General features: G+C 35.0%; 6 protein-coding genes across 12 annotated transcripts in view; 3 read left to right on the forward strand and 3 right to left on the reverse strand.

Moving 5' to 3' along the window:
* The window catches only part of LOC111497821 (E3 ubiquitin-protein ligase makorin-like), a 6,321-nt gene extending 5,954 nt beyond the window's left edge, over window positions 1-367 (reverse strand). For 2 of the 5 annotated variants that reach the window (XM_023148788.1, XM_023148784.1), the window contains exon 1: window positions 158-367. Coding sequence is in view for 2 of the 5 variants with exons in the window: in XM_023148784.1 (XP_023004552.1) it covers window positions 158-168 (11 nt within the window). In the remaining 3 variants the exon portion in view is untranslated. The other 3 variants (XM_023148787.1, XM_023148786.1, XM_023148783.1) reach the window with 3 other exon arrangements.
* A 542-nt stretch (window positions 368-909) lies between these two features.
* Window positions 910-1,928, forward strand: LOC111497869 (thylakoid lumenal 19 kDa protein, chloroplastic-like). The gene is made up of 2 exons (XM_023148867.1): window positions 910-1,336; window positions 1,429-1,928. The coding sequence occupies exons 1-2, from the start codon at window positions 964-966 to the stop codon at window positions 1,803-1,805; spliced, it is 750 nt and encodes a 249-aa protein (XP_023004635.1). The 5' UTR covers window positions 910-963; the 3' UTR covers window positions 1,806-1,928.
* Window positions 1,929-2,856: 928 nt separating this feature from the next.
* Window positions 2,857-3,546, reverse strand: LOC111497902. Its single transcript, XM_023148912.1, has 2 exons — window positions 3,236-3,546; window positions 2,857-3,169 (listed from the first exon to the last, which is right to left on the reverse strand). The coding sequence occupies exons 1-2, from the start codon at window positions 3,441-3,443 to the stop codon at window positions 2,940-2,942; spliced, it is 438 nt and encodes a 145-aa protein (XP_023004680.1). The 5' UTR covers window positions 3,444-3,546; the 3' UTR covers window positions 2,857-2,939.
* A 312-nt stretch (window positions 3,547-3,858) lies between these two features.
* LOC111497861 (zinc finger protein WIP2-like) lies at window positions 3,859-5,234 on the reverse strand. Its single transcript, XM_023148851.1, has 2 exons — window positions 4,806-5,234; window positions 3,859-4,438 (listed from the first exon to the last, which is right to left on the reverse strand). Exons 1-2 carry the CDS (start codon window positions 5,208-5,210, stop codon window positions 4,001-4,003), a joined length of 843 nt encoding a protein of 280 aa, XP_023004619.1. The 5' UTR covers window positions 5,211-5,234; the 3' UTR covers window positions 3,859-4,000.
* A 6,559-nt stretch (window positions 5,235-11,793) lies between these two features.
* On the forward strand, window positions 11,794-22,214 carry LOC111497831 (ADP,ATP carrier protein 1, mitochondrial-like). 3 transcript variants are annotated; one of them, XM_023148803.1, is made up of 5 exons: window positions 11,794-11,885; window positions 12,723-13,241; window positions 13,329-13,703; window positions 13,823-14,077; window positions 21,925-22,214. In XM_023148803.1, exons 2-5 carry the CDS (start codon window positions 12,738-12,740, stop codon window positions 21,964-21,966), a joined length of 1,176 nt encoding a protein of 391 aa, XP_023004571.1. In that variant the 5' UTR covers window positions 11,794-11,885; window positions 12,723-12,737; the 3' UTR covers window positions 21,967-22,214. The 3 variants fall into 3 exon arrangements, with proteins under 3 accessions (XP_023004571.1, XP_023004572.1, XP_023004570.1); XM_023148804.1 differs by lacking the exons at window positions 11,794-11,885; window positions 21,925-22,214 and adding an exon at window positions 11,998-12,016 and having other exon boundaries at window positions 13,823-14,401; XM_023148802.1 differs by lacking the exons at window positions 11,794-11,885; window positions 12,723-13,241; window positions 13,329-13,703; window positions 13,823-14,077 and adding exons at window positions 19,420-19,552; window positions 20,587-21,100; window positions 21,188-21,562 and having other exon boundaries at window positions 21,670-22,214.
* Window positions 16,178-18,809, forward strand: LOC111497832 (ADP,ATP carrier protein 1, mitochondrial-like). Its single transcript, XM_023148805.1, has 4 exons — window positions 16,178-16,245; window positions 17,130-17,646; window positions 17,734-18,108; window positions 18,228-18,809. The coding sequence occupies exons 2-4, from the start codon at window positions 17,143-17,145 to the stop codon at window positions 18,522-18,524; spliced, it is 1,176 nt and encodes a 391-aa protein (XP_023004573.1). The 5' UTR covers window positions 16,178-16,245; window positions 17,130-17,142; the 3' UTR covers window positions 18,525-18,809.
* Window positions 22,215-24,660: the final 2,446 nt, after the last annotated feature.

The following is a 24,660-nucleotide window of genomic DNA, read 5'->3' on the forward strand; positions in this document are numbered from 1 at the left end:
TCAAAAAAAAAAAAAAAAAAAAAAAAGCGCGTAATCTGCCATCAAATCATCAAAACTTTTAAAAATACACGAGAAAACGAACAAACAAGCATCTGCCAGACAAAATCAACAAGAACATAGAAAGAAGCAAAATCGAAACAAAAGAACAGAACCTCACCTTTTAGACATGGCGATCGAAGTTAGAAGCGGAAAATGGAAGAAAAGACGATTGAAAAGGTTGATTAAACAAGTAAGAGAAGATTTGAATAAGATATAAGCAGTGGAGGGAAATGGAAAGTGGAAAAAAGAACGAATTCCACGCACTTCATTGTTCGTTCGGAGAAGGAAAGAAGCTCTCGCTCGCGCCTGAACCTAGGGCTTTTTGGCGGTCAGTATCCAATTTAATCATCGGCCATTCATTTTAGGGATAACTCCAAAAATGCCCCTGTGCCCAGTGGATGACTCTGCACCAAAATGGGGGCATTTCCGTAATAAAAGAACTCAAATTTGGGGCTAAGGGTAATAAAAATTCATTCACGTTTTAGTGTTGTGGTTCTCTGTTCACGTGATAATCGTGACGGTTACATTTTTTTTTAGAACATAATATATATTAATTAATTACTTATTTATTTAATTATTCAAATATTTCGATTTTACAGTGCTCGAGTAAAATTACTAATCGAGACAACTTGGTATAAGAACAGTTAACAACAACAATAACTCGTGTTTAATGTAAATTATATTATATTTTAACCAATACAATAATATTTAGTGTTAATTATTATTGAATTACGTGTATTTTGATAATTTCAAAACTTAAAAAATTATATATTTAAAATTATATATATAGTAAAAAAGTTGTATTTAACAAAATATCTAAATTCTACAAATTAAAATAAATAAAAATATAAAAATAATGGATAAGGAGAAAATCTTAGACAGGCAAGATAAACCAGAAACCCAATTCCACGAAAATCAATCGCTATGGCCACAGCAATCTCACCACTGGCGTTCTTCTCTGCCGGCGCCGCGGCAACGACCGGTGCGATCGTCCCAAAGCCGTCGCAAACTCCGCCGCTACCAAAGCCCTTAATCCCCTTTCTCCAATCTAATACCCCTGGCCCACTTTCCTCGTTAACTGCCCCCATCTCCGCCATCGCCGTAGCCGCGATCTTGAGCACCACTCCACCGTTACTGGCTGCCACCGGCGGCGCTTTCAACGTCTATTACGGAACCGCCGCCAGTGCCGCCAATTACGGCGGCTTCGGCGGCAACGCAAGCAAGAAAGACTCAGCAGAATACATCTACGACGTGCCGGAAGGCTGGAAGGAGCGATTAGTGTCCAAGGTCGAAAAAGGTATTTCAATTTCGCTATCGAAATCCCTAAATTAAAGAGCTCTAACGGAAAATTTCGTTTCGAAAATCAATTTTACGATCTTAATTCCGCAGGTACGAATGGAACCGACAGCGAATTTTACAATCCGAAGAAACGGAAGGAGAAAGAATACCTAACTTTCCTGGCTGGAATCCGGCAATTAGCGCCGAAGGATGTGATTCTGAATAACCTAGCGCTATCGGACGTGAATTTGCAGGATCAGATCGCGAGCGCCGAGGGCTTCTCGGCGGAGGAAAGGAAGGATGAGAATGGACAGATTTATTACGTGTATGAGATCGACGGCGCTGGAACTCACAGTTTGATATCGGTGACTTGTGCGAAGAACAAGCTGTATGCGCATTTTGTTAATGCGCCGACGCCGGAGTGGGATCGGGACCAGGATATGCTCCGGCATGTTCATGAGTCGTTCAAGACGGTCGGATCGTATTAGCTTTTGTGGTGTGGTTGGAGATTTGATCGGAGAGAGGTCTGTCGCTGTGTATGAATTGGTTGTTACATTCTTATTCTTGAATGCAGGAAATCTCCTGGTTTTTCACCATAATTTCATCACCAATTTTGATCTTAGAAACCGAAAGTTTTCCGAACATTTCTAAGCTGATTAGGAGAATTGTTAAGTTGAAGAAAGTCGCACCTTTACAGAATATGATCCTCCCTTGATCATCAAGAAATAAGCTATCTATCTAGTGGTATGATGTCTTTTCGAAAAGCTCCAAGCAAAAACACGAGAGTTTATACTTAAAATGGACAATATCATATTATTGTGGAGAGTCGTGTTCAACTAATATGTTACTTGTCAAATCTATTTTCTTTGCAATCAAATAATGCAATTCAAAGGCATTTTGATTGCCATCTTAGCTTTATACGGTAGCTTGGATGGGTTTCTTCTTTTTTATTCGATCGAAATTTGGTTCAATTGGTAGGTTGAACAACGTTAATTCCTACTTCTATCACCTCTCATTCTCTTCTTGTCTTCACCTACGACGAACATTCACACGACAACGGCAGGTGCTGTAATAACTTAAACTCGTGACTAGTAGATATTGTTCGCTTCACACGATAAAGGCAACAACCTAAACCCATAACGAGTAGATATTGTCCACTTTGAGCCGTTACGTATTGATTTGAAAACGCCTCCACTAGGAGAGGTGTCAATACCCTTATAAGACATTCCTCTCTTCGGGTACTTCTCCTAATAGACACGTTTTAAAATTGCGAGACTAATGACAATACGTAACGGGCCAAAACGGACAATATCTATTAGCGGTAAGTGTGGTTCCTTTTTGCTTAGGACACTAGAATATACAAAGAAAGGCACGAGAGAAAAGTATATTGATTAGTGATTGTGAGCCCGAGTTCTTGACTCGAGGGGACACCAAAGGCCTATAGAGAGGGAGAGCAGAGCTTTTATTTTTTTATTTTTTTCCTCTTATCAAAGAGCTCGGGTTTGGACAATTACGAACGGTATTGGTGGGATTCCGTGGTGCCAGAAATTTAATAATTTTATTTCAATAAAAAAAAAATTACAATTTACGGACGCCATTGTTGGAAGAGACCAAGCTCAAAGCTAAAACAAAGTGAAACCATCGTCATAAGAAACATGCCATCCCCGGCGACAAGGAGGGGCATCTTCATCATACTCAGAGCAACAGCTCCACCGTCTCTTCCAGTTGCCGGCGCCAGTGTTCGGACGATTGCCCTTCTCATTCCACTTGTAAACGATCACACCAGAGCCGTCGCTCCACTCGCCGTCAATCCCCTGATGCGGCGGCGACAACGAAAACAACCCACTCTCCCCTGTTAATCAACACCGATTAAAAAGAAGGCAAAATTGGAAGAGAAACATAACGATACGATTCGAACCAGTGATGTGGCCATGGAAGGCGCATGCCGAAGGAGAATTATCGAGGTCGGAGTAAACGGTGCGGCATCTTAAGCAGCGTTTCGCGGCGGCGGATCGGAAACTGACGTTACCGATCGGAGGAGTATTCGAGCTCGTACATGCCGTGATCTTTGAACCGTTCGATGAGGGAAATCTAAGTCTGCGATTTAAACACGTCGATAACTCCATGGAAGCATTCAATTTTGTTCCACACAAAGAAAAGGAGATTCGGAGGTTAGGGATGAGTTGCAGAGGAATCTGGTGGAGCCGTTACCAAAGGGCTTCAGATAAATAGGGCCCATGAAGTTTCTTGCGGCCCATTATGGAAGAGAAAAAAGCACATTTACAATAATGCACATGAGTTTTGAAAGTATTACAATAATGCCACTAGACCTAAATAAATCATATTTTTATTTAATTTTAGATAATTAATTTAGTTTTATTAAATTAATTTCAACCCTTTAAAATTTAATTCATTAATAAGTATAATAGATTTAAATTTTAGTAATATTTATTCAAAATTTTAATAATAATTATAGTAATTAGTAAGAAATCAAATTGAATAATTAATTATAAAATATTTTTATTTCAATTAATCGTCAACTTCTCGTAGCCTCTTTACAAACTCATCAACTCAATTCACAATATACAAATAACACAATACAACATAACATCCAACATCACACCTCTCTTCTGTCGCTCGACGTGTTATTCAACAAACATACAAGAACAAAGAACGAAACATCTTAGTGAACAACGGTGCCATCTTGTTCAACTTCGGATGCAGGTTCGTTATCGTCGTCAAAGTAATCAAGACCCAACGAGCCATGACCTTGTCCAAAAGCCTTGATATGGTCTTTAAGCGAGCGCTTATGTTTAAAGTCAGAGCCACAAAAACAATACCAAATCTTCCCACAATTCTTCTCATGCGTTCGCCAATCGCCTTTTACAGCGAACGCTTTGCTACATTTTCTACAAGTAAAAGGCTTGATTCCATGCTTACGTTTGTAATGTGTCTGGAGCGTGCGAAAGTCCTTGAGCGGTCGCGACGTCGGGTTGTCGATGTTGTGCTTGCACCCCGGTGCGCAGCAGTAGCACGGCAACCGTAGCATGGCCGTCGGCTGTGTTCCTTTTAGGGACTCTGGTCCTTTCCTATATTGAGAACCATGCCCCCACATATGCATCTACATATAAAAATATAAATCATTTTCGAATTAATTAAAATAAACCCATTTGATATTTAATTAAATCCCAAGAAATTTAAAAAAAAAATGGAAAATTTTGTTATTTTTTTCATCCATTTTTGTTTTAGTATTTAATGGAAACCCTTTTCCCCATAATTAATTCTCAGCTCAAACAGTTCTTTTGCAGAAGATCACTTCAATTTCTCAGACTGAAAAGGTAAACAAAACAAAAAAAGGAATGAAGAACATGAAGAACATTTCTTGATCAGTTAAATCAAAACCCTAACACAAATAATTATTATAAATTCGAATAAAATAGATCAAAAGAAAAAAAAAACATGTTTTTTTTAATGAAATGATAAATTACCTGAAGATTATTGTATCGATTGAAGGCTTTAGAGCAAAGATGGCAGGAGAACTGAGTAGGACCTAAGAGGATCTGAGATGGGGTTGGAATCCAGAACTGACCCTTGCCGGAGATCGGGGTAGGGAGGGGGGAGAGGTCGGCGTGATGGTTTTTTCCGGTGGGGTCCGGCGGGAAGGAGGTGGAAAGGTCGAGATCGGAGGTAGGGCAAGAGAGGCAGAAGTCAAGGGTGAGGGCGTTTTCGTGGTTGTTGGTGGTGCTGGAGGAAGGTTGATCGGTGGTTTCCAGAGAGAGAGTGTTGATGAGAGGGAGAGCTTGCGGCGGAGAGAGTGGCGGAGGAGATGGTGGGAGAGGGATGAAGGTGAAGGAATTGGGAGAGAAGAAGTTGGAGTAATTAGGGTCTGTCATGGTTGGGGTGAAGGGTTTCAAGGGTTTCAAGGGTTTTCCTTTTCTTTTCTTTTGCCCTTTGAGTGTACAGTGTAACATATTTATAAGAACAATAGGAGAGAGATACTTTGATTTAGGTTGATTTTCCGAGTTCTCAAACATGTCGGTATAAGCAATATCTCGACCGCGATAGATATTTAATCATACACAATATCTTAACGAATTGTATTATGCTCAAATTAACGATATCAATAGAAATGATACATTGAGTAACACACTCATATAGTGGGTTTTTAGGGTTTTGATTATTTGAACGGTGTAATTACGAGGTTTCTTTTTGTTATTATGAATTACTTGACGTAATGGATCGATTAATTTCATTATAAATTTTTTTTAGACCTAATCCAGTTATTCAAATTATAAATTTTTTAAACTCAACACAAACATATAATATAAAAATAACTTTACGTTATAATTTTTCTTGAAACACAAACTAAATAAATATAATAAAAACTAACATTAATTTTCTAAAATATAAATCCACTAAATAAACACAAACATTATTCAAAAGTTCAAAACAAACAAACTTATAAGTTCCAAGAAATATTAACATTTGAAGAAAAAGATGAAAAAGTAGAAAGCTGATGATGCAGACTGATGAAAGTGGGTGAATTTACCCTCTTTAAAGCGGTAAAAAAAAAATTACAGCAACGGTATTTTCAATACATGGCTAGTAATAAATGGGAAAAAATTAATAATTATTATTTATTTAAAGAAGCCAAAAGACAGCGTCAGATAGTACATGCTGGTTGTCCCCTTGTAGATAGAGAAAGAGAGAGAAACGTTAAAAAAATATTTATTTTAAAGATTTGAAATTAGTTAATTTTTTTATAAACCAAAAATTGGATTTAACCCGATCTATTATGGTTTAAGGTTATCGTCAAAATTTAAAATATTTGATATTTAAATTTGATAAGAATTTAATTATTAAATTTTTTGAAATAACTAAAATAATTATTATTCGATAATCGACATAAACCTAATAAAAAATAGAAGGTTACTTGTGTCTATTAAATTTTATTAATAATTTTTTTAAATCTCGAATAAATCTAAATTAATTTATAATATAAACATGCAAGAGTTTTTATAAAATAATAATAATAAAATATATTTTCCCTGAAAATGAGGAGGACAAAAAAGAAAGGCTAAAAACATAGGGACCTTTTTGAAATATCAATCAATCAAATTGCAAAATCCTCTTTCTCTAATTTTTTATTTTCATGCAAATATTATTATTGTTATTATTATTTTCTTTTTTTTTTAATTAATTTATGTTGTCGTATCACCCTAAACCCTATTTTTATTTCCCATTTTCTTAATTAAAATTTAATTTTTTATACTAAGTTAATTTTTTTTATTAAGCATTTAAGTATTGTGTTATGTAAACTAATATATATATATATATATATATGTAATATGAGTTTATATAATACAAATAATTAGAGGAATTTTGCAAATTATGGCTAAAAATGGAAAATGGTTTTTGTCTTTTTTTTTAATCTAAAAAGGTTTGAGGGGTTTTGCGTTTGGGAATAAAACAAAATATTTATAAAATATAATTTAATTATTTTTGTATTTATTATTAATAATTACAGTCAACATCAAATAAAAAAACAAGACAATATTATCTTATAGTTTACAAAAATTTATAACATGAAAACAAAAGAAAGAATAAATAATAAATATGATATTTAAAAACCAAATCTAACCTTTATTAATAGGAAATCCAAAACCTTAATCCCATTTATTAATCATTTTATTTTTAAAATTTTAAAAAAAATTAACCAAAAGATTTTCGGTCTTAAAAAATTTACGTCATGAGTTGAGTTAGAAAAATTGTTTGCTCCAATTTGAAATTTGAGAGTGGTCGAGTTGATGACTCGAACCACTTGAATAAAGTTCACAATCCAACCAAAGTCGGGTTTTTTTTCTTCTTATTTAATTAAAAAAAAAAAACATATTTATCCATAACCCTCATTTAAATATTCAAGTCAATCACTAACCCTCATTAGAAATATTAATATTTCTAATTTTCTTAAATGTAACTTTTATATACATACATGTATATATGGTAATACACATAATGCAAGCGTTATCCGAAATGATTGGGCGTAAAACGTTTGTAGGTGGCTTTTTAAGTCCTCCATCAAATCTCACGGCTCAACCTTAGACATGCTGTGAAAAGGGGTACAGTGAATTTCCAGTGAAAAAAAATCTTGCACGAAGTAGTAGAAAAACGAATAAATTTAGTGATAATTTTATTATTCGTTGCCCATATACGTACGTGTGTGTGTGTGTATATATATATATATATATATATATTGTATGTAATTTCATAAAAGTTCAAGTTTGGTAGTATGAGCTAGTCGAGTTCTTAGTCGTATGAACACTTCTCCATCGAACCAATCAAACTATTATCGAGTTGGGAATATATCGATAATTATTCTTGATTTTAAAATTTATAAACTCGGATTATATTTTCGAGTTGGTACGGATAGTTTAGAGGATTAGTGAGAGTAAAGTCATATGTCGGCTGAAGTAATGGGAAGTGAAAAAAAGGGAGTGTGGCAGAAGCGTAGAACAGTGGTGTGTTCAAATGACAGCTATTCTGAGAGTGAGTGTGGGAGAGATGATACATTCAAAATAATTACTCAATTATTATTAATCTATTCATTATTTATTTATTTTTAATTTATTTCAATTCCACAAAAACAAAATACAATCAAATTCATCCAAACAATACTGAAAAAGCATTCAATATTTTAAGTTATTATTAATTCATGGTCGTAAATAAAAGCTAATATATTGAAATATTCTCGAAAGCGTTGAGCTCAAATCATTAAAAAAAACAAAAAAAAGGAGCGGATAACTTCCAAAATCCATAATTATTTAATTTGTCATCGTCATCATTGAAAAGAGAGGAGAATCATTTTACCATCGTCCAGATGAGTATCAACTTGACATAGTTGATATCGAAAAGAGGAGAGGAGAGTAATACCGTCGTTCTAAAATACCATACATGTCGAATATTTTACTTGCCTCGAAATGATTTAACCCTAAAATTCTTGTCCGGTAGAAGACGAACGGGAATTTTATGATAAATCTTCGAAAAAAAAAAAAAAGAAATCTCCAGAATTTTTTCTGTTGGGGAAGGTGGGGCCCACAAAGAAAATGTTTTTGAAATATAATTTTGGTTTTATTTAATATGTCTCTAAATAACAACAAAAACATAACCCTCTTCCTTCTGCCCTTCCTCTCTTAGGGTCCCCTCTTCTCCAACGCCCCTGACTCCAATCCCATCATTATGTGTCCTCCACCCTCCTTCTTTTAGGACACCCTGCCCTTAACGTCATTCTTGAATTTATCGTCATCATACAAACACGATTTGAGTATTTTAAAAAATACTTAACAAGTCACTCCATTGTTAGACATGTAATTACACATATTTAATAACGAAACCTATCTTTTAAAACCGTAACATAATCTTGGACTCTTTTTAGTAATTTAAGCAATCAAATAAAGGGCATTACATCCCGTCTCCCTTAATTTTAACGTATCTAATATATTAGTGAGTGCGAGATTCCCGTCTTCCTTTTTTTTTTTTTGGTAAAGTCAACCTAATTTTTATTACGAAAATGAAAAATATTTGACTTTTATAACTTATGTTAATGACTAAATAATTTTTTTAAAAAATAATTAAATAAATAAACTTACAATCCAATTCAATCCAACCCGAGTTGTTCACGTCATCCATCCAAATAATCCAAACTTTTTAAATATCTGAACCAAATTTTAAAAAATAAACAAATAAAATAAGAGGATGGAATGAACAGTGAGTTTGCATGGGATGGTGAAAACAGTACAAGACGTTCCCATCATTGGATCTCACTGTTAATCTCAAATATGACGTCATAATTTAATAATTTTAGGAGTGAGAGAGAGACAAAAACAAAGGGTCATAATGCCTTTATCTTTATTTAATTAATTTCCCCTTTTTCATTTGTACCTTTCAACCTTCACATCCAATTGGTCGTATATCTTTATTCTACGGTACCACATCGGTTTTTTCTAATCATTACACCATATTCAAGATTATCTTCATGCCCGAAATTACTATAATGGATATCCCTAAAACCATCCACTATTCTCTAACGACCATCCCCCATGGGGGTACTTTAGTAACTTCCCCTTCAATTTTCCCAATAATTTCTTTTGTCTTTTTTATAATGTAACACACTTCTATAAATCTTAATTTCCATATTTTACTCTTTCATATCATTTCAATTTTTACATAATTACCGTGATCATAAAGCACTTTTTACCATAGGCGTAGACGATTGCAATTGCATGACAAACCCGTTTTAAAAATCTTAAAAAAAAGGTGTAAAATAAAACTCTAACAAAATAATATCGGTTTGGGTCAGTAAATTTTGGCGGTTACAGTTACGAAATTACTACAGAGTATATTGAAATGGAAAAAAGAGTGCCATGGGAAAATTACCATTTTCGGGTTTTGTTTTTTATACCAATTTTTGTGGCTACAAAATGGTTAATCATAAGATATATTTATCTAAAAATATGTCCGAAAATAAAACCAGACAAAACCAAACATAATTTTTTTTAGGACAATGACTTTTTATCTACCACTACACATCCAATGTATCCAATCCCATTCGATTACGAACGACAAAACATTATTTATAATAGTTGAAAAACTTTTAACTAGTAGACGCGTTTTAAAACTGTGAAGTTGACAGTGATACGTAACGAGTCAAAATAAACAATATCTAATAGCAATTAACTTGAGTTTAGTAATTTTTAAAAATATATATTCAAGTTGAGTCAAAAATCATTATTAAATATTTGAAAATAAATAAATATAATTTTAAGAAATAATATTATACTTTTATTAAAAAAAATAACCCAACTGAGAAAATTTATGGTTTGATTGAGTTGAATTCATTAGTTAGAATGATTGTTTGGCTTGAAAAAATTTACAACTCGAACCATTAAATTGAGCTTAAAAATGTCTCAACTCGACCTAATTCAGTCTCCCATCTTGAACTTTTTAATTTTTTTGTTACTATGTAATAAAAATATAATGTAATAATATTTAGAGGAATATTATTCCACGTTTTTTTCATATTACAAATGTGATTTTAAATAATAATAATAATAAATAAATAAATAAAACCCACGACAGCCCACCTGTCGTGTTTTTTAAAACAACAGTATAGTACTTTATTAGTAGAATATATATATATATATATATATACTTGTTTATTTATTTATTAAGTGCAACAATTAGACTTTAATCGAAAATTGAGTCATAAAAAAAAAAAAATGAAGGTGTACTTTATTGTAATAGTGCGATTTATAATTATATTTAATTATGTTTTAGCCATCTTATTTTTAAGATTGCTCTCATTCAGATGTGAACTCGGTTCAATTATATACCACTCATTTACTCCGTTGTCACATCATAAATCTTGAATATCAAACATTTATAAGTCATAATGTATCACAAATATCGATGGTAAAAAGTTAAATATTTTTAATTTTCATAATAATCTTAAAAATAAGTAGTTCGAAACCATTTGAATTTTTTATTTTTAAAAAAATTAATCCAATCTAAATGGATGAAATCATCCAACTTCCACGCCGGCCCATAAGTGGTCCGAACGGCCCAAGTTCTCTTCTAGTTTATCTGGGCCGATGGCAATTTGGGCCCATGAGTTGTACGGTATACGCAGAATCGCAATAATTCATATTAATTTTTTATTCCATATTAAAAATGTTCGCTTAAAATAAAATAATAGATGGGAACGGCCACAGGTGATTACGACCCTATAAAGCAGCCTTAAGAACCACGCTTTGGGCGGCTCTTAAAAGTGCCTCCTTCACAACCAGAGAGGTCAAATACAAATAATAAAATTAGTATATAAATTAAATCATAATACTGTCATTTAACAGTGACTAAATCCCCCATATTTATTAATATTAACCATTAATTAAGCATTAATAAAAGTCAATGTAGCTCATACTTATAAAAAGTCAACATATGTCATCAACGTAGGATTGGATCGTAATCCAATCACCACCCAAAGGTAATTCTGATGGTAAATCACAACCGATTAGTATCACGACTTGAAGGTGACTTTGGTGATAAGAACATATCCCACAACATTTTATCGGTTCGTGTTTTTTTAATTTTTTTAAAAATTTGAAAGATATTAATAATTTTTTTTTATAAGAGTATTATTGAAATATATTTTTAGATAAAAAAAAAATAGAGATATTTTAATTAATTTGGCGCAATAAATATCATTATAAAATTTAGATAAAAAAAAAAGGTAAATACATTGTAATTTAATAATAAAAGGAAATAACACACGTTTCCGTTTCCCAAGGAAAGTGGGACCCACACACTGGGTCAGCGGTCAGCATTGCCCGCTGATAAACAGCCCAAGCACCGGCCCAATTGCCACGTTATAAAATCCCTAAGTTTCCCATTATTAAAAAAAAGCCACTTATTTTCTTGTCCGCCTAATATATATATAAATCATTCTCAGTTCTTCGACGCGATTTTAAAGGCGGACTTTTTTCTCCAACAATCCCTCGCTGCCACTCGCCAAGGTATTTCCTGGTTCTTCCTTCTTTTCTCTCTGTAACTTTCAGATCCGCCTTACACTTTCACTCTCCTGTTCTATATATCTGTTCGTTTTCTGCTCTTTGTATTACCCATTTGTGTACAGATTCATCTTTAGGTAAATGAGTTTTTATATTTTGTGAGATCTCTGCGCTCCCGCTTTCTGGCGTTGTGATCTCTTCGCTTGGATTTGCTGGTTCTGTGTTGTTGTTGTTCTTGTTAGATTCAGATCTCATATAGTTTCCTCTTTTTATTAGCGTTTTTTTTTTCTTCCAAAAAACTTGATTTGATCTGCTATGATCCGGTAAATTCTGCTTCCGGAGTTTGTGGATGGGAATCTGGTTAATCTTTGTTTAGTTCTGTTTTGCTACGAGATTGAATTTTTATCTGCTCCTTCAGCTGTGGTTGTTAATTTTTTGCCTTTTCCCCGTTTATGCCCCTAATTTGGTTAGCTCAGGAAGGTTATGATCCTTATATGTTTTGGATCTGAATCAGGCGTGTGTGTTTCTTAAATTTTATATGTTTTGTAGAGATTTCGATGTTTTATGTACTCCACCAAGCGATTTGAGTTGTGACATTGAATATGTGTTATGCCTGATTTTCTTGTGGCTCTTTCCTTGGATTTTTTTCATTTTAGATTTAATTTCCTTGTAGTCGATTAATAGTTAATCTGTCGTAGTATTATTCAGTGTAAGCAACGTGTAAAGATGTTTGAAATGTTGTATCTGGAATATCAAATCTCTTTTATCTTCAATTTGTTATTTTTTTTCCTTCTGAATTTGAAGTGAGAATTTTTTATAATCTGATCTTGGGAATTTTTGCAGGGAAGAGAACTAGCCATGGCTGATCAGGTTCAACATCCCACCATCTATCAGAAGGTTGCTGGTCAGCTCTCCCTTCAGTCGAGGGTTGCTTCGGGATTCCGTGCTTGCGATGATGGCTTTAGGAACCCTGCTATCTATCAGAGACGTGCATCAATCAGCAATTATTCAAATGCTGCTTTTCAATACCCTGCTGTGCAATCCTGTGTTGCTACAACTGATCTTTCTAGGGTTGCCACTACTGCCTCCCCCATTTTTGTTGCGGCCCCTGCTGAGAAAGGAAACTTTATGCTTGACTTTCTCATGGGTGGTGTATCTGCCGCTGTATCCAAGACAGCCGCTGCCCCAATTGAACGTGTCAAGCTTTTGATCCAAAACCAGGATGAGATGATTAAAGCTGGACGTCTGTCTGAGCCATACAAGGGTATTGGTGATTGTTTCAAGCGTACAATCCAAGATGAGGGTTTTGGTTCTTTGTGGAGAGGAAACACTGCCAATGTCATCCGTTATTTCCCCACTCAAGTGAGTATTTTTCGTCCTTTGGCTGATTAGATCTCTCCTTTTTCTCAATTTTTTGTTGTGCTAATTGTTCTATTAAACTTTTTCCAGGCATTGAACTTTGCTTTCAAGGATTACTTCAAGAGACTTTTCAACTTCAAGAAAGATAAGGATGGTTACTGGAAATGGTTTGCTGGTAACCTGGCATCAGGTGGTGCAGCTGGTGCTTCATCCCTTCTTTTCGTTTACTCTCTCGACTATGCTCGTACCCGATTGGCAAACGATGCCAAGGCTGCGAAGAAAGGTGGTGGTGGAAGGCAATTCAATGGACTGGTTGATGTTTACAGGAAGACATTGCAGTCCGATGGTATTGCTGGTCTTTACCGTGGATTTAACATCTCTTGTGTTGGTATCATCGTGTACCGTGGTTTGTACTTCGGTATGTACGATTCTCTGAAGCCCGTTCTCTTGACCGGAAAGTTGCAGGTCAGTTTGGTTTTGATTTCATGAGTTCTTTTGTGTATGATTTGTCCATCGAAAAGTTGCAGGATGTCTGTGTTGAGATGTACTTGACATTTACTCCCGTTTATTTGGCTCTTCTACAGGATAGCTTCTTCGCTAGTTTCGCCCTTGGTTGGTTGATCACCAACGGTGCTGGCCTCGCATCCTACCCAATTGACACTGTTCGTAGAAGAATGATGATGACATCTGGTGAAGCCGTGAAGTACAAGAGCTCAATGGATGCCTTCTCTCAGATCTTGAAGAACGAAGGTGCCAAGTCTCTGTTCAAGGGTGCCGGTGCTAACATTCTCCGTGCCGTTGCTGGTGCTGGTGTGCTCGCTGGTTACGACAAGTTGCAGGTGATCGTGTTTGGAAAGAAATACGGATCCGGCGGTGCTTAACTTAAGCGGGGTAACATAGCCTCAATCACAGCTACTCCAGTTTTTAGAAGTTGATGAAAAATCTCTCGAAAGAGTTTGGTGGACTTTGGTCCGGCCGGCGGTTTTTATGTTTACCTCAAATAATATTTAGTTGTTGGAGGGAGGGAGTCATTCTCCTAAACCCATTTGTGAGATTGGAATGAATTTTTGTAGAACCTGTTTGATTAGTGTGGCGAACAGTACCACTCATTGTCTTGTTTTCAAAGTGTTCTGATTCAAATGAATTAAACCCATATTTTATTACGTTGTTTATCATTTCAATTGGCATGGGTATTTAGTGATGTCTCTTTTGGGATAATGGGTGTTTTCCTTTTCTCTCAAGTTCTGTTCAAAACCCGTCTAATCCCACTCTCTTGTAAATATCCGTCTATTCCCACACCTTTGTAAATAGAGTTTAAAGCCCGTCTATTCCCACACCTTTGTAAATAGAGTTTAGAACCCGTCTATTCCCACACCCTTGTAAATAGAGTTTAGAACCCGTCTATTTCCACACCCTTGTAAATAGAGTTTAAAACCCGTCTATTCCCACACCCTTGTAAATAGTGTTTAAAACCCGTCTATTCCCACACCCTTATAAATAGTGTTTAGTAGGCATTATTAGGTATGAGAAGTTTGAATGTCAATGCCCAATTTTTTTGATTTTTGAAGAGTCAGCGAAAGCAAATTGAATGTTTAGCTTTAATCAATTGCCTCCATTTCTTCGTGCTTTGTTTTGAATCTCTTTAGGTCATATTCATGTTTTTGTTGTCATTATGGCCTAATTATACCCTCATAACATTCACCATCTACCTACATTCAAAGAAAAAAATACATTCATGTCGGGATATTAATTATTATATTACATCACATTATCTCTGCTAATTTAAGAAAGAAATTTAATAATAATCAATCTTAAGGAATAAATTTAATAATTATCATCTTATAATGATAGCTATAGTAAGATATTTTGAATTTAAACCGATAGAATTTAATGATCTCTAGACGTCTAGACGTTTTTTATGATAATTTAAATTATTTTTAAAAATTTATATTGAAATTTTGAATTAAAAAATTAGAAAATTTAAATCCTATTAAGATTAAGAGTTTTTAAATAAAATGGGATTAAAAAAAAGAAATAATAAGAATCCTTTTTTCTCCCTCTCACATCAATAACTCCACCCCCTATAAGTAGTTTTAGACAGGTTTCTTTTGGAGTGATACCTGAATGCCAAGTATGGCTCGTAATAATCTATCTTCGGGGGCATACGATGATTCTTTCGCCATCTGAGGCGTTAATTTACCTACTAAAATATCGCCCGTCTCCACCCACGATCCCAGCATCACAATTCCATTTTTGTCTAAATTCCGGAGTAAGCGGGCTTCTAGATGTGGGATTTCGTTAGTGATTCTTTCAGGTCCGTGGCTTGTCACATGAGTTTGAATTTCATATTTCCGTATGTGGAAAGAAGTATAAATATCTTCATATATCAGATGCTCGCTAATTAGTACAGCATCTTCAGAATTGTAACATTCCTATGGCATATAAGCTACTAATACGTTTTTTCCCAACGCAAGTTCGCCACTAACTGTAGCAGCATCGTCTGCTAAAATTTGCCCTTTTTTAATACATTTACCCTGGTGAACCTGAGATTTTTGCTGCATACAAGTATTTTTATTAGAACGTTGATACAAAAATAATGGAATAAGTAAATTTTGATGGTGTTTCAAACTTATCTTAATAAATATAAATTTTGGGTAAAAAATAAAATCAATTTAAAATTTTCGGAGATAATTTCCAAAAAAAAAAAATTAATTTTTTTTAAAAAAATTAAATATTATAATCCTCTCAATCTACATGACAAGCCTATGAGTTTTTTTTTTTCTTATTTAATTGAGGAACGGGTTAAATGGACATTTCACACCTCGGTTCTAAGGATACTTTGAATATGTTGGGTTTTTCGGAGTACAATCCGGCCCGGCCCAATGGCCCATTTTAAACCTCCAATCAAATAAAATGCCTAATATATATATATTCTCCCGTCTGTTCTCCAACGCTATTTTATAGGCGGACTCCTTTCTCCAACAATCCCTCGCTGCCACTAGCTAAGGTATTTCCCATTTCTTCCTTCTCTCTCCCTTTTACTTTCAGATCCGCCTTACACTTTCCATCTTGTTTCACTCTTCTGATCTATATATCTATCTGTTCATGTTACCGCACTTTGTGTACAGATTCGTAGGTAAATAGGTTTTTATATTTTGTGAGATCTCTTTGTTCCCGCTTTCTGGGATTGTGTTTTCATGGCTTGGATTTGCTGCTCTTGTGTTGTTGTTCTTGTTAGATTCAGATTTCATTAGTTTCCTGTTGTTTTGATTTCATCTGCTGTGATTCGGTTTAATGTTAGGGTGAAATTCTGCTTTGCGAGTTGATGGATGGGATGCTGGTGTGGTTTGATTTTTTTGATCTTTGTTAGTTTTGTTTTGTATCTTCCATTTGATTCTTTTTAAATTTTTGACCTTCTACCTTTATCTGTGTCAATTTTGTTCGCTTAGTCCGAAGGTTTATGATCCTAATATATTTGGATCTGAATCTGGCGCCTGTTTCTAAAATGTTATTGTCTTTATAGCGATTTTGACGTTTTATATATTTCATCAAGTGATTTGCAGTGACATGGAATTTGTGTTACGCCTGATTTTCTTTGAACTCTTTACTGGGGTTTTGTTATTAGATTCAATTGCCTTGTAGTCGTTCTATGGTTGTTCTGTCATACTATCGTTAGTTTTGTGTAAAGATGTTTGGCATGTTGACTCTGGAACATCTGAAACTCTCCTTTAGATTTATTTTATTCTTTGTACAACTGGAGTATAACTACTGCATTTTTGTTGTGAAGTCTTGTCTCTTTCACCTTTAATATAGATGTTTTTTTTTTCCCTTCATTTGAATACGCAATGAGGATTTTTCATCGTCTTATTGGGATGTTGGGATTTTTTGCAGGGAAGAACTAACCATGGCTGATCAGGTTCAACATCCCACCATCTATCAGAAGGTTGCTGGTCAGCTCTCCCTTCAGTCGAGGGTTGCTTCGGGATTCCGTGCTTGTGATGATGGCTTCAGGAACCCTGCACTTTACCAGAGACGTGCATCAATCAGCAATTATTCAAATGCTGCTTTTCAATACCCTGCTGTGCAATCCTGCGTTGCTACAACTGATCTTTCTAGGGTTGCCACAACTGCCTCCCCCATTTTTGTTGCGGCCCCTGCTGAGAAAGGAAACTTTATGCTTGACTTTCTCATGGGTGGTGTCTCCGCCGCTGTATCCAAGACAGCCGCTGCCCCAATTGAACGTGTCAAGCTGTTGATTCAAAACCAGGATGAGATGATTAAAGCTGGACGTCTGTCTGAGCCATACAAGGGTATTGGTGATTGTTTCAAGCGTACAATCCAAGATGAGGGTTTTGGTTCATTGTGGAGAGGGAACACTGCCAATGTCATCCGTTATTTCCCCACTCAAGTGAGTATTTTTCGTCCTTTGGCTGATTAGATCTCTCCTTTTTCTCAATTTTTTGTTGTGCTAATTGTTCTATTAAACTTTTTCCAGGCATTGAACTTTGCTTTCAAGGATTACTTCAAGAGACTTTTCAACTTCAAGAAAGATAAGGATGGTTACTGGAAATGGTTTGCTGGTAACCTGGCATCAGGTGGTGCAGCTGGTGCTTCATCCCTTCTTTTCGTTTACTCTCTCGACTATGCTCGTACCCGATTGGCAAACGATGCCAAGGCTGCGAAGAAAGGTGGTGGTGGAAGGCAATTCAATGGACTGGTTGATGTTTACAGGAAGACATTGCAGTCCGATGGTATTGCTGGTCTTTACCGTGGATTTAACATTTCTTGTGTTGGTATCATCGTGTACCGTGGTTTGTACTTCGGTATGTACGATTCTCTGAAGCCCGTTCTCTTGACCGGAAAGTTGCAGGTCAGTTTGGTTTTGATTTCATGAGTTCTTTTGTGTATGATTTGTCCATAGAAAAGTTGCAGGATGTCTGTGTTTAGATGTAGTACTTCTCATTTACTCCCGTTTGTTTGGCTATACAGGATAGCTTCTTCGCTAGTTTCGCCCTTGGTTGGTTGATCACCAACGGTGCTGGCCTTGCATCCTACCCAATCGACACTGTCCGTAGAAGAATGATGATGACATCTGGTGAAGCCGTGAAGTACAAGAGCTCAATGGATGCCTTCTCTCAGATCTTGAAGAACGAAGGTGCCAAGTCTCTGTTCAAGGGTGCCGGTGCTAACATTCTCCGTGCTGTTGCTGGTGCTGGTGTGCTCGCCGGTTACGACAAGTTGCAGGTTATCGTCTTCGGAAAGAAATACGGATCAGGCGGTGCTTAGGCATGACTTCCTCCTGCTCAATCACAACTACTACTTGAGTTTGTAGATGTTGAAGAAGATCATGTTCGAAAAGAGTTTGGTGGATCCCTCGGTCCGGCGGTTTTTCTTTTACCTCAAATAATATTTAGTTTTTTGGAGGCTAAACAAACCCATTTATGAGATTGGAATGAATTTTTGTAGAACCTGTTTGATTAGTGTGGCAAACACTGCCACTCATTGTCTTCCTTTTTCAAAGTGTTCTGATCCAAATTAATCAAACCCATATTTTGTTACATTGATGAGAAATCATTACTCTATATAATGTTCCCATGTTCATCATTTCTATTGTCATAATGTTATTATTAATTTTGTATTTAATCCTATATATTTAAATTTTATTTAATAGACACATACTTTTAAAAAAACCTTCTATTCGAATAAAATTGACTTAATCCTTCAACCTTCAACCATAATGGCATAAAGTGAATGGTCAAAGTCAACAATGTATACGGAGTCAAAGTTAGGACCTAGAAAATTTTTTAATTAAAAATTTAATGCATAATTTGTAATTTACCATATTTGTCCTAAACAACAAAAAGATATAATTTGATGTGTTCCTATATGGTAATAAAATAATAAATTAATGATTCATAAATTTTCTTTTTGAAGAATATAATTTAACTAGAAATTTAATAAATAATTTAAAAATATTTGCATCGATTTATCCTTTTATTATTTTATTAATTATTTTTTTCATATTATTTATTATAAAAAAATTTGAATCAAATAAACTTGTCTATATATATATATATATAGAGAGGGATCTCAAATATATCGGGTGAAGGCCATGAAGTAGAGGCCCAACCCGGTGGAGTCTCGGCCCATTTAAACCTCTAATTGCCGATATCTCGTTCGTTGCAATATAAACCCTAAACTGATACAGATCTAAGGCCTCTCTCGGTCTGCAGTCTTCGCTTTTTTCAAACGCGACATTGTAGCCGCGGCGGACTCCTCCAAAATTCCCTCGCGGCCATCAGTTTCCTCCTAAGGTCCTCTCTTTCTCTTTTAGATCCATAATTTCTCTTTTAACTACTCTCAATTTCACTCTTAGATCCGCTAGTTCTTCATACTTGCACTTTCATTACGGTTTACTTTTGGTAAAAGTGACTCTTAACAATTCTTTCTTGTGCTTTTCTTTTTGGATCTGATCGGTCCCTGTTTGCTAATATTATGATTCCATGGATTTCATTTAGTTGGATTCATTGTTGGTTTTATTTTATTCGTTTCTAGATCAAGATCTGTACGTCGTGTTTATTTTTTCTGTTTGTTTACTGTATTTATTAGATGTTTACGCAGCTAGGGTAGTTTTGTTATTATTTTCGCTGATGTTCTTCAGTTTAACGAACGCTGGAATTATGATGTTGAAGTTAGTGAAGGGAATCTGTGATGTTATTTTTTTTTTTATGGTTTTGGTTTGGTTTGGTTATGATTTTTTTTTTTTTTTTTTTTGCCTAATATATTTTTACGACTTAAAATTTAACCTCTCGTTTTGTCATGATGTTGTTTACTATGGTCTCGTGGGGATGGTTTAATCTCAATTTGTAAGTAATTTTACTCAATTTTTGCTCTTGATAAGCGGGTTTCAATTACGGTTCTGTTCTTATGGATGGATGTGCTCTTTAGTTTATATGCCTCGAGCTGGATCTGAATCTGGTGTGTGTCTGTATCTTTTTTTTCTTTCTTATTTATCGTGTTTTTTTTTAGCGATTGGATATTCACAATGCATTAAAGGATCGGATGCCATTGTAGTATGATTTCTAACGTCATCTGCAGTTTCTCTTTTGTACACGGATCTGTTTGCAACGAGCTGTAGAATTGTTCACATTTTGCATCATTCCTTACGTATTTAATACTTTTTTCTTCAATTCTGCATAGGTCTCGTTTTCTTTTAATATCTTTCTGCCCTACCAAAAATAGAGCCTTGGTTCATTGCTGTGTGGATAGTGTCTCTTTGTCATCCCTTGTTTCTATTTTGAAATGTGGGTTAGTCATCATCTGACCAGGGCGTTGGGAATTATTGCAGGGAAGTAGACATGGCCGATCAGGTTCGACATCCCACCATCTATCAGAAGGTTGCTGGTCAGCTCTCCCTTCAGTCTGGTGTTGCTTCAGGTTTCCGAGCCTGTGATGATGGCTTCAGGAACCCTGCACTTTACCAGAGACGTGCATCAATCAGCAATTATTCTAATGCTGCTTTTCAATACCCTGCTGTGCAATCCTGCGTTGCTACAACTGATCTTTCTAGGGTTACCTCTACTGCCTCCCCCATTTTTGTTGCGGCCCCTGCTGAGAAAGGAAACTTTATGCTTGACTTTCTCATGGGTGGTGTCTCTGCCGCTGTATCCAAGACTGCCGCTGCCCCAATTGAACGTGTCAAGCTGTTGATTCAAAATCAGGACGAGATGATTAAAGCTGGACGTCTGTCTGAGCCATACAAGGGTATTGGTGATTGTTTCAAGCGTACAATCCAAGATGAGGGTTTTGGTTCCTTGTGGAGAGGAAACACTGCCAATGTCATCCGTTATTTCCCCACTCAAGTTAGTATTTTTCTTCCTTTGTCTGATTAGATCTCTCCTTTTTCTCAATTTTGTGTTGTGCTAATTGTTCTATTGAACTTTTTCCAGGCATTGAACTTTGCATTTAAGGATTACTTCAAGAGACTGTTCAACTTCAAGAAAGATAGAGATGGTTACTGGAAATGGTTTGCTGGTAACCTGGCATCAGGTGGTGCAGCTGGTGCCTCATCCCTTCTTTTCGTTTACTCTCTCGACTATGCTCGTACCCGATTGGCAAACGATGCCAAGGCTGCGAAGAAAGGTGGTGGTGGAAGGCAATTCAATGGACTGGTTGATGTTTACAGGAAGACATTGCAGTCCGATGGTATCGCTGGTCTTTACCGTGGATTTAACATTTCTTGTGTTGGTATCATCGTGTACCGTGGTCTATACTTTGGAATGTACGATTCTCTGAAGCCTGTTCTTTTGACCGGAAAGTTGCAGGTCAGTTTGCTTACGATTTGATTAGTTGTTTTGGGTAAACTTTGCCCATATAGTATGTCTGTGTTGAGATGTTCTTGCCATTTACTCCCATTTGTTTGGCTGCACAGGATAGCTTCTTCGCTAGTTTCGCCCTTGGTTGGCTGATCACCAACGGTGCTGGGCTTGCATCATACCCAATTGACACTGTTCGTAGAAGAATGATGATGACATCTGGTGAAGCAGTGAAGTACAAGAGCTCATTGGATGCCTTCTCTCAAATCTTGAAGAACGAGGGTGCCAAGTCTCTGTTCAAGGGTGCCGGAGCCAACATTCTCCGTGCCGTTGCTGGTGCTGGTGTGCTCGCCGGTTACGACAAGTTGCAGGTTATCGTCTTCGGAAAGAAATACGGATCCGGTGGCGGCTAAGGCGGGCCGTGTCCTCGAAAGTTGGGTTCAGTTTTCAAAGATTTGGACTTTTTTCCGGCGATTTATTTTGGTTTAATAATTTAGTTTCGAGGGAGTAATTCCCGAACTCAATTTAATATCTCCGTTTAAAGGGGCTATAATTTAGTTTTGGACTGAGATCATCCTGAGTTTTTAGATGTGTTTTAGAATCTCAAAATAATTTCTCGGACAACATAATGGAATTTTATTCTGTTTTTTTTTTTCTTTTATTCAACTGAGATAATAATTAGAATGTTCACTTGGGTGTTCCACTTTATTTAGATTTTGAACTTGTTTGTATCTTAAGAAGGTATCAGATCTGTGTTCATTCCATTGGTTTATAAGATTTTTTTTTTCTTACTAATGTACCCTTCATTAGTTTATTACGTCATTTGAGGTGATGTATTATGTGGTTTAATTAGATAATTGAAAATTTGAAGGGTTGATTGGATAAGAGTAAATAAAAATGAAAAGAATTCCGAAAATGTTGGGGACAAAAATAAACCCCCTCGAGAACGTAAAATGGAGGCATTTTTATTTATTATTCTGTTTAGTGTTGGGGTAAAAGGAAAGGCGATGCGTGGTCTAGGCTTTTTAGACAAAATTGTAAAAGGTAAAAAAGTGGGTCCCACACACCCACCCAACTCATCCTTGGTAAATTAAAACCTTCTCCTTCGTCTTGTCGTCTACCGATTTACAGTTTTCTTTTGTTTGATTTTACGTCTCTATAAAGATTTCATGGGAAACTGGGAAGCAGCCCCATTTTTCACTTTTTACCTCTATTTACCTTTTTTTTTTTATTTTATTTTATTTTATTTATTTATTTATTCTTAAAAAAAAAACAATACTCCACAATAGAGTCACGATCCTCAAACTTCATAGACCAATTATGGAACTAACAAAAGATATAGCCGAACGCATCTTTAAAACTAAAAAAACGGTCTTGGTCATTTTATGAATGGAGGCAACTAGTAGATTCTTCAACGTAACCAAAGGACCCACCGTTATTATCAAAGAAAAAAATCACTAATTTATAACTATAAAAACTAATTTTAAAACATAGAGAATATAAAAAAAAAAAAAAAAAAAAATTTGTATATATGTCAAAATTCTTCCTATTATTATTTTAATTAAGGTGCATATTTGAACCTTTGAGTTATTTAAATAATTAACTATATTAAAGCTATTTAATAGCTATTATTAGTATTTTCTCCCCTACTTTAGTCACATCAAAATTAGACAAAAATTAAAAAAAGAATTATTTTCATCTCTAAATTTTTTTTATTTAATTTATTTTATACTTGAAATTTTCAACCCAAAAAAAAAATATATATAATTATCAAACCCAAAAAAAAAATATATATATATATATAATTAATAATAAAAAAAAAGGAAGAAAATAGAAGAAATAACATAATTATGAGAACTAATCCCCGGCATTAGCGGGTTGACCCGTCCACGAATAATTGCCTTTTTTTTTCCTTTAAAATTTTAATTTTGTTAAATTGTTGACCACCTTTTTCCACCTAAGCAAATAATAAAATTAATTAAAAAAATAATTAAAAAAAAAAGAGAAAAAAAGAATTAATTCGTTGCTTGGGAGCAAGGTTTTGTAGTGGTCCCTCTCCATTGCCAACAATTTTTATTTTTTTTTTATTTTTTTTCCTTCACATGGAATTATGATTATGATTATGACCCATTTTCACTTGTTCTACACTCTCCCTAAACCCAACCTGTAATTACTATTATTATTTTTTTTTCATATATTAAATTCACAAATTATTGACGGATTTTATTATAATTTTGATATCGACATGTAATGTTACTCGTAATAGTGTCTTTATATTGGTTAGCATTTGTTGGGTTTAATCTTAAATTAACGGAAAATGGTGTTAAATATTTAAGCTAACACTTTGCTCGAAAGGCTGCTGCAAGATAACATAAGAGCGGTTACTCTTACGCTGACTTGATTCTCGATAATAAAAATTTGAAACATAAATAAAAGAAAACACTAGCCAACATGTGAGATCTCACATCGGTTGGAGAGATGAACAAAATCTTAAGGGGAAGCTCAAAGAGAACAATATCTACTAACAGTGACTTCAAGGATGTTAGAGCTAGACACAGGGCAAAGTGTTAGCGAGAATGCTGGGTTTCCAAATGAGGTGAATTATGAGATCCCACGTCTATTAGAGAGAAGAACGAAACATTTTTTATAAGAATGTGGAAAACTATATCTAGCATACGCGTTTAAGAAATCTTGAGAGGAAGTTTAGGAGTGAAAGCTAAAAGAGGACAATATATGACAGTAGTGTAGTTGAGCTGTTACAAATGATATAAGAGTCAGACACCGAGTGATATGACGGGGAGAATGTTGGCTCACATGGAGGTGGATCGAGATTTAAAATTTCATTTTGAGATAAGTGGTACGGGAAAAAGTGAAGGAGACGAAAAGGATAGAAATAATAATTAAGCGCGAAAAAAGGTAAGATAGTAAGAATGAATAAAATAGTAAAAGTTTTGGGAATGGAAGGACATAAGGGTATTGGGAGAAGACACAAACACAAAGCTACATACAACCAGACAAGGCAGTTGGTTTTGGTACTCTCAACTACTTGGACTTTTAGACCACAAAATTTCCAATAAAAATTAAAAAAAAAAAAAAAAAAAACCCAA

The sequence above is a fragment of the Cucurbita maxima genome, unplaced genomic scaffold (genome assembly GCF_002738345.1).
Source record: "Cucurbita maxima cultivar Rimu unplaced genomic scaffold, Cmax_1.0 Cma_Scf00024, whole genome shotgun sequence".
NCBI classification, from domain to species: Eukaryota; Viridiplantae; Streptophyta; class Magnoliopsida; order Cucurbitales; family Cucurbitaceae; genus Cucurbita; species Cucurbita maxima.

Coding starts and splice junctions, on each gene's coding strand:
- LOC111497869 (XM_023148867.1), top strand. CDS start 964: ATGGCCACAGCAATCTCACCACTGGCGTTCTTCTCTGCCGGCGCCGCG. Junction 1,337..1,428: donor AGTGTCCAAGGTCGAAAAAG/GTATTTCAATTT, acceptor TTAATTCCGCAG/GTACGAATGGAACCGACAGC.
- LOC111497902 (XM_023148912.1), bottom strand. CDS start 3,443: ATGGAGTTATCGACGTGTTTAAATCGCAGACTTAGATTTCCCTCATCG. Junction 3,170..3,235: donor CTTCCATGGCCACATCACTG/GTTCGAATCGTA, acceptor GTTGATTAACAG/GGGAGAGTGGGTTGTTTTCG.
- LOC111497861 (XM_023148851.1), bottom strand. CDS start 5,210: ATGACAGACCCTAATTACTCCAACTTCTTCTCTCCCAATTCCTTCACC. Junction 4,439..4,805: donor ATCGATACAATAATCTTCAG/GTAATTTATCAT, acceptor TTTTATATGTAG/ATGCATATGTGGGGGCATGG.
- LOC111497831 (XM_023148803.1), top strand. CDS start 12,738: ATGGCTGATCAGGTTCAACATCCCACCATCTATCAGAAGGTTGCTGGT. Junction 13,704..13,822: donor TCTTGACCGGAAAGTTGCAG/GTCAGTTTGGTT, acceptor GCTCTTCTACAG/GATAGCTTCTTCGCTAGTTT. Junction 14,078..21,924: donor CTGGTTACGACAAGTTGCAG/GTGATCGTGTTT, acceptor GACAAGTTGCAG/GTTATCGTCTTCGGAAAGAA.
- LOC111497832 (XM_023148805.1), top strand. CDS start 17,143: ATGGCTGATCAGGTTCAACATCCCACCATCTATCAGAAGGTTGCTGGT. Junction 17,647..17,733: donor TCCGTTATTTCCCCACTCAA/GTGAGTATTTTT, acceptor AACTTTTTCCAG/GCATTGAACTTTGCTTTCAA. Junction 18,109..18,227: donor TCTTGACCGGAAAGTTGCAG/GTCAGTTTGGTT, acceptor TTGGCTATACAG/GATAGCTTCTTCGCTAGTTT.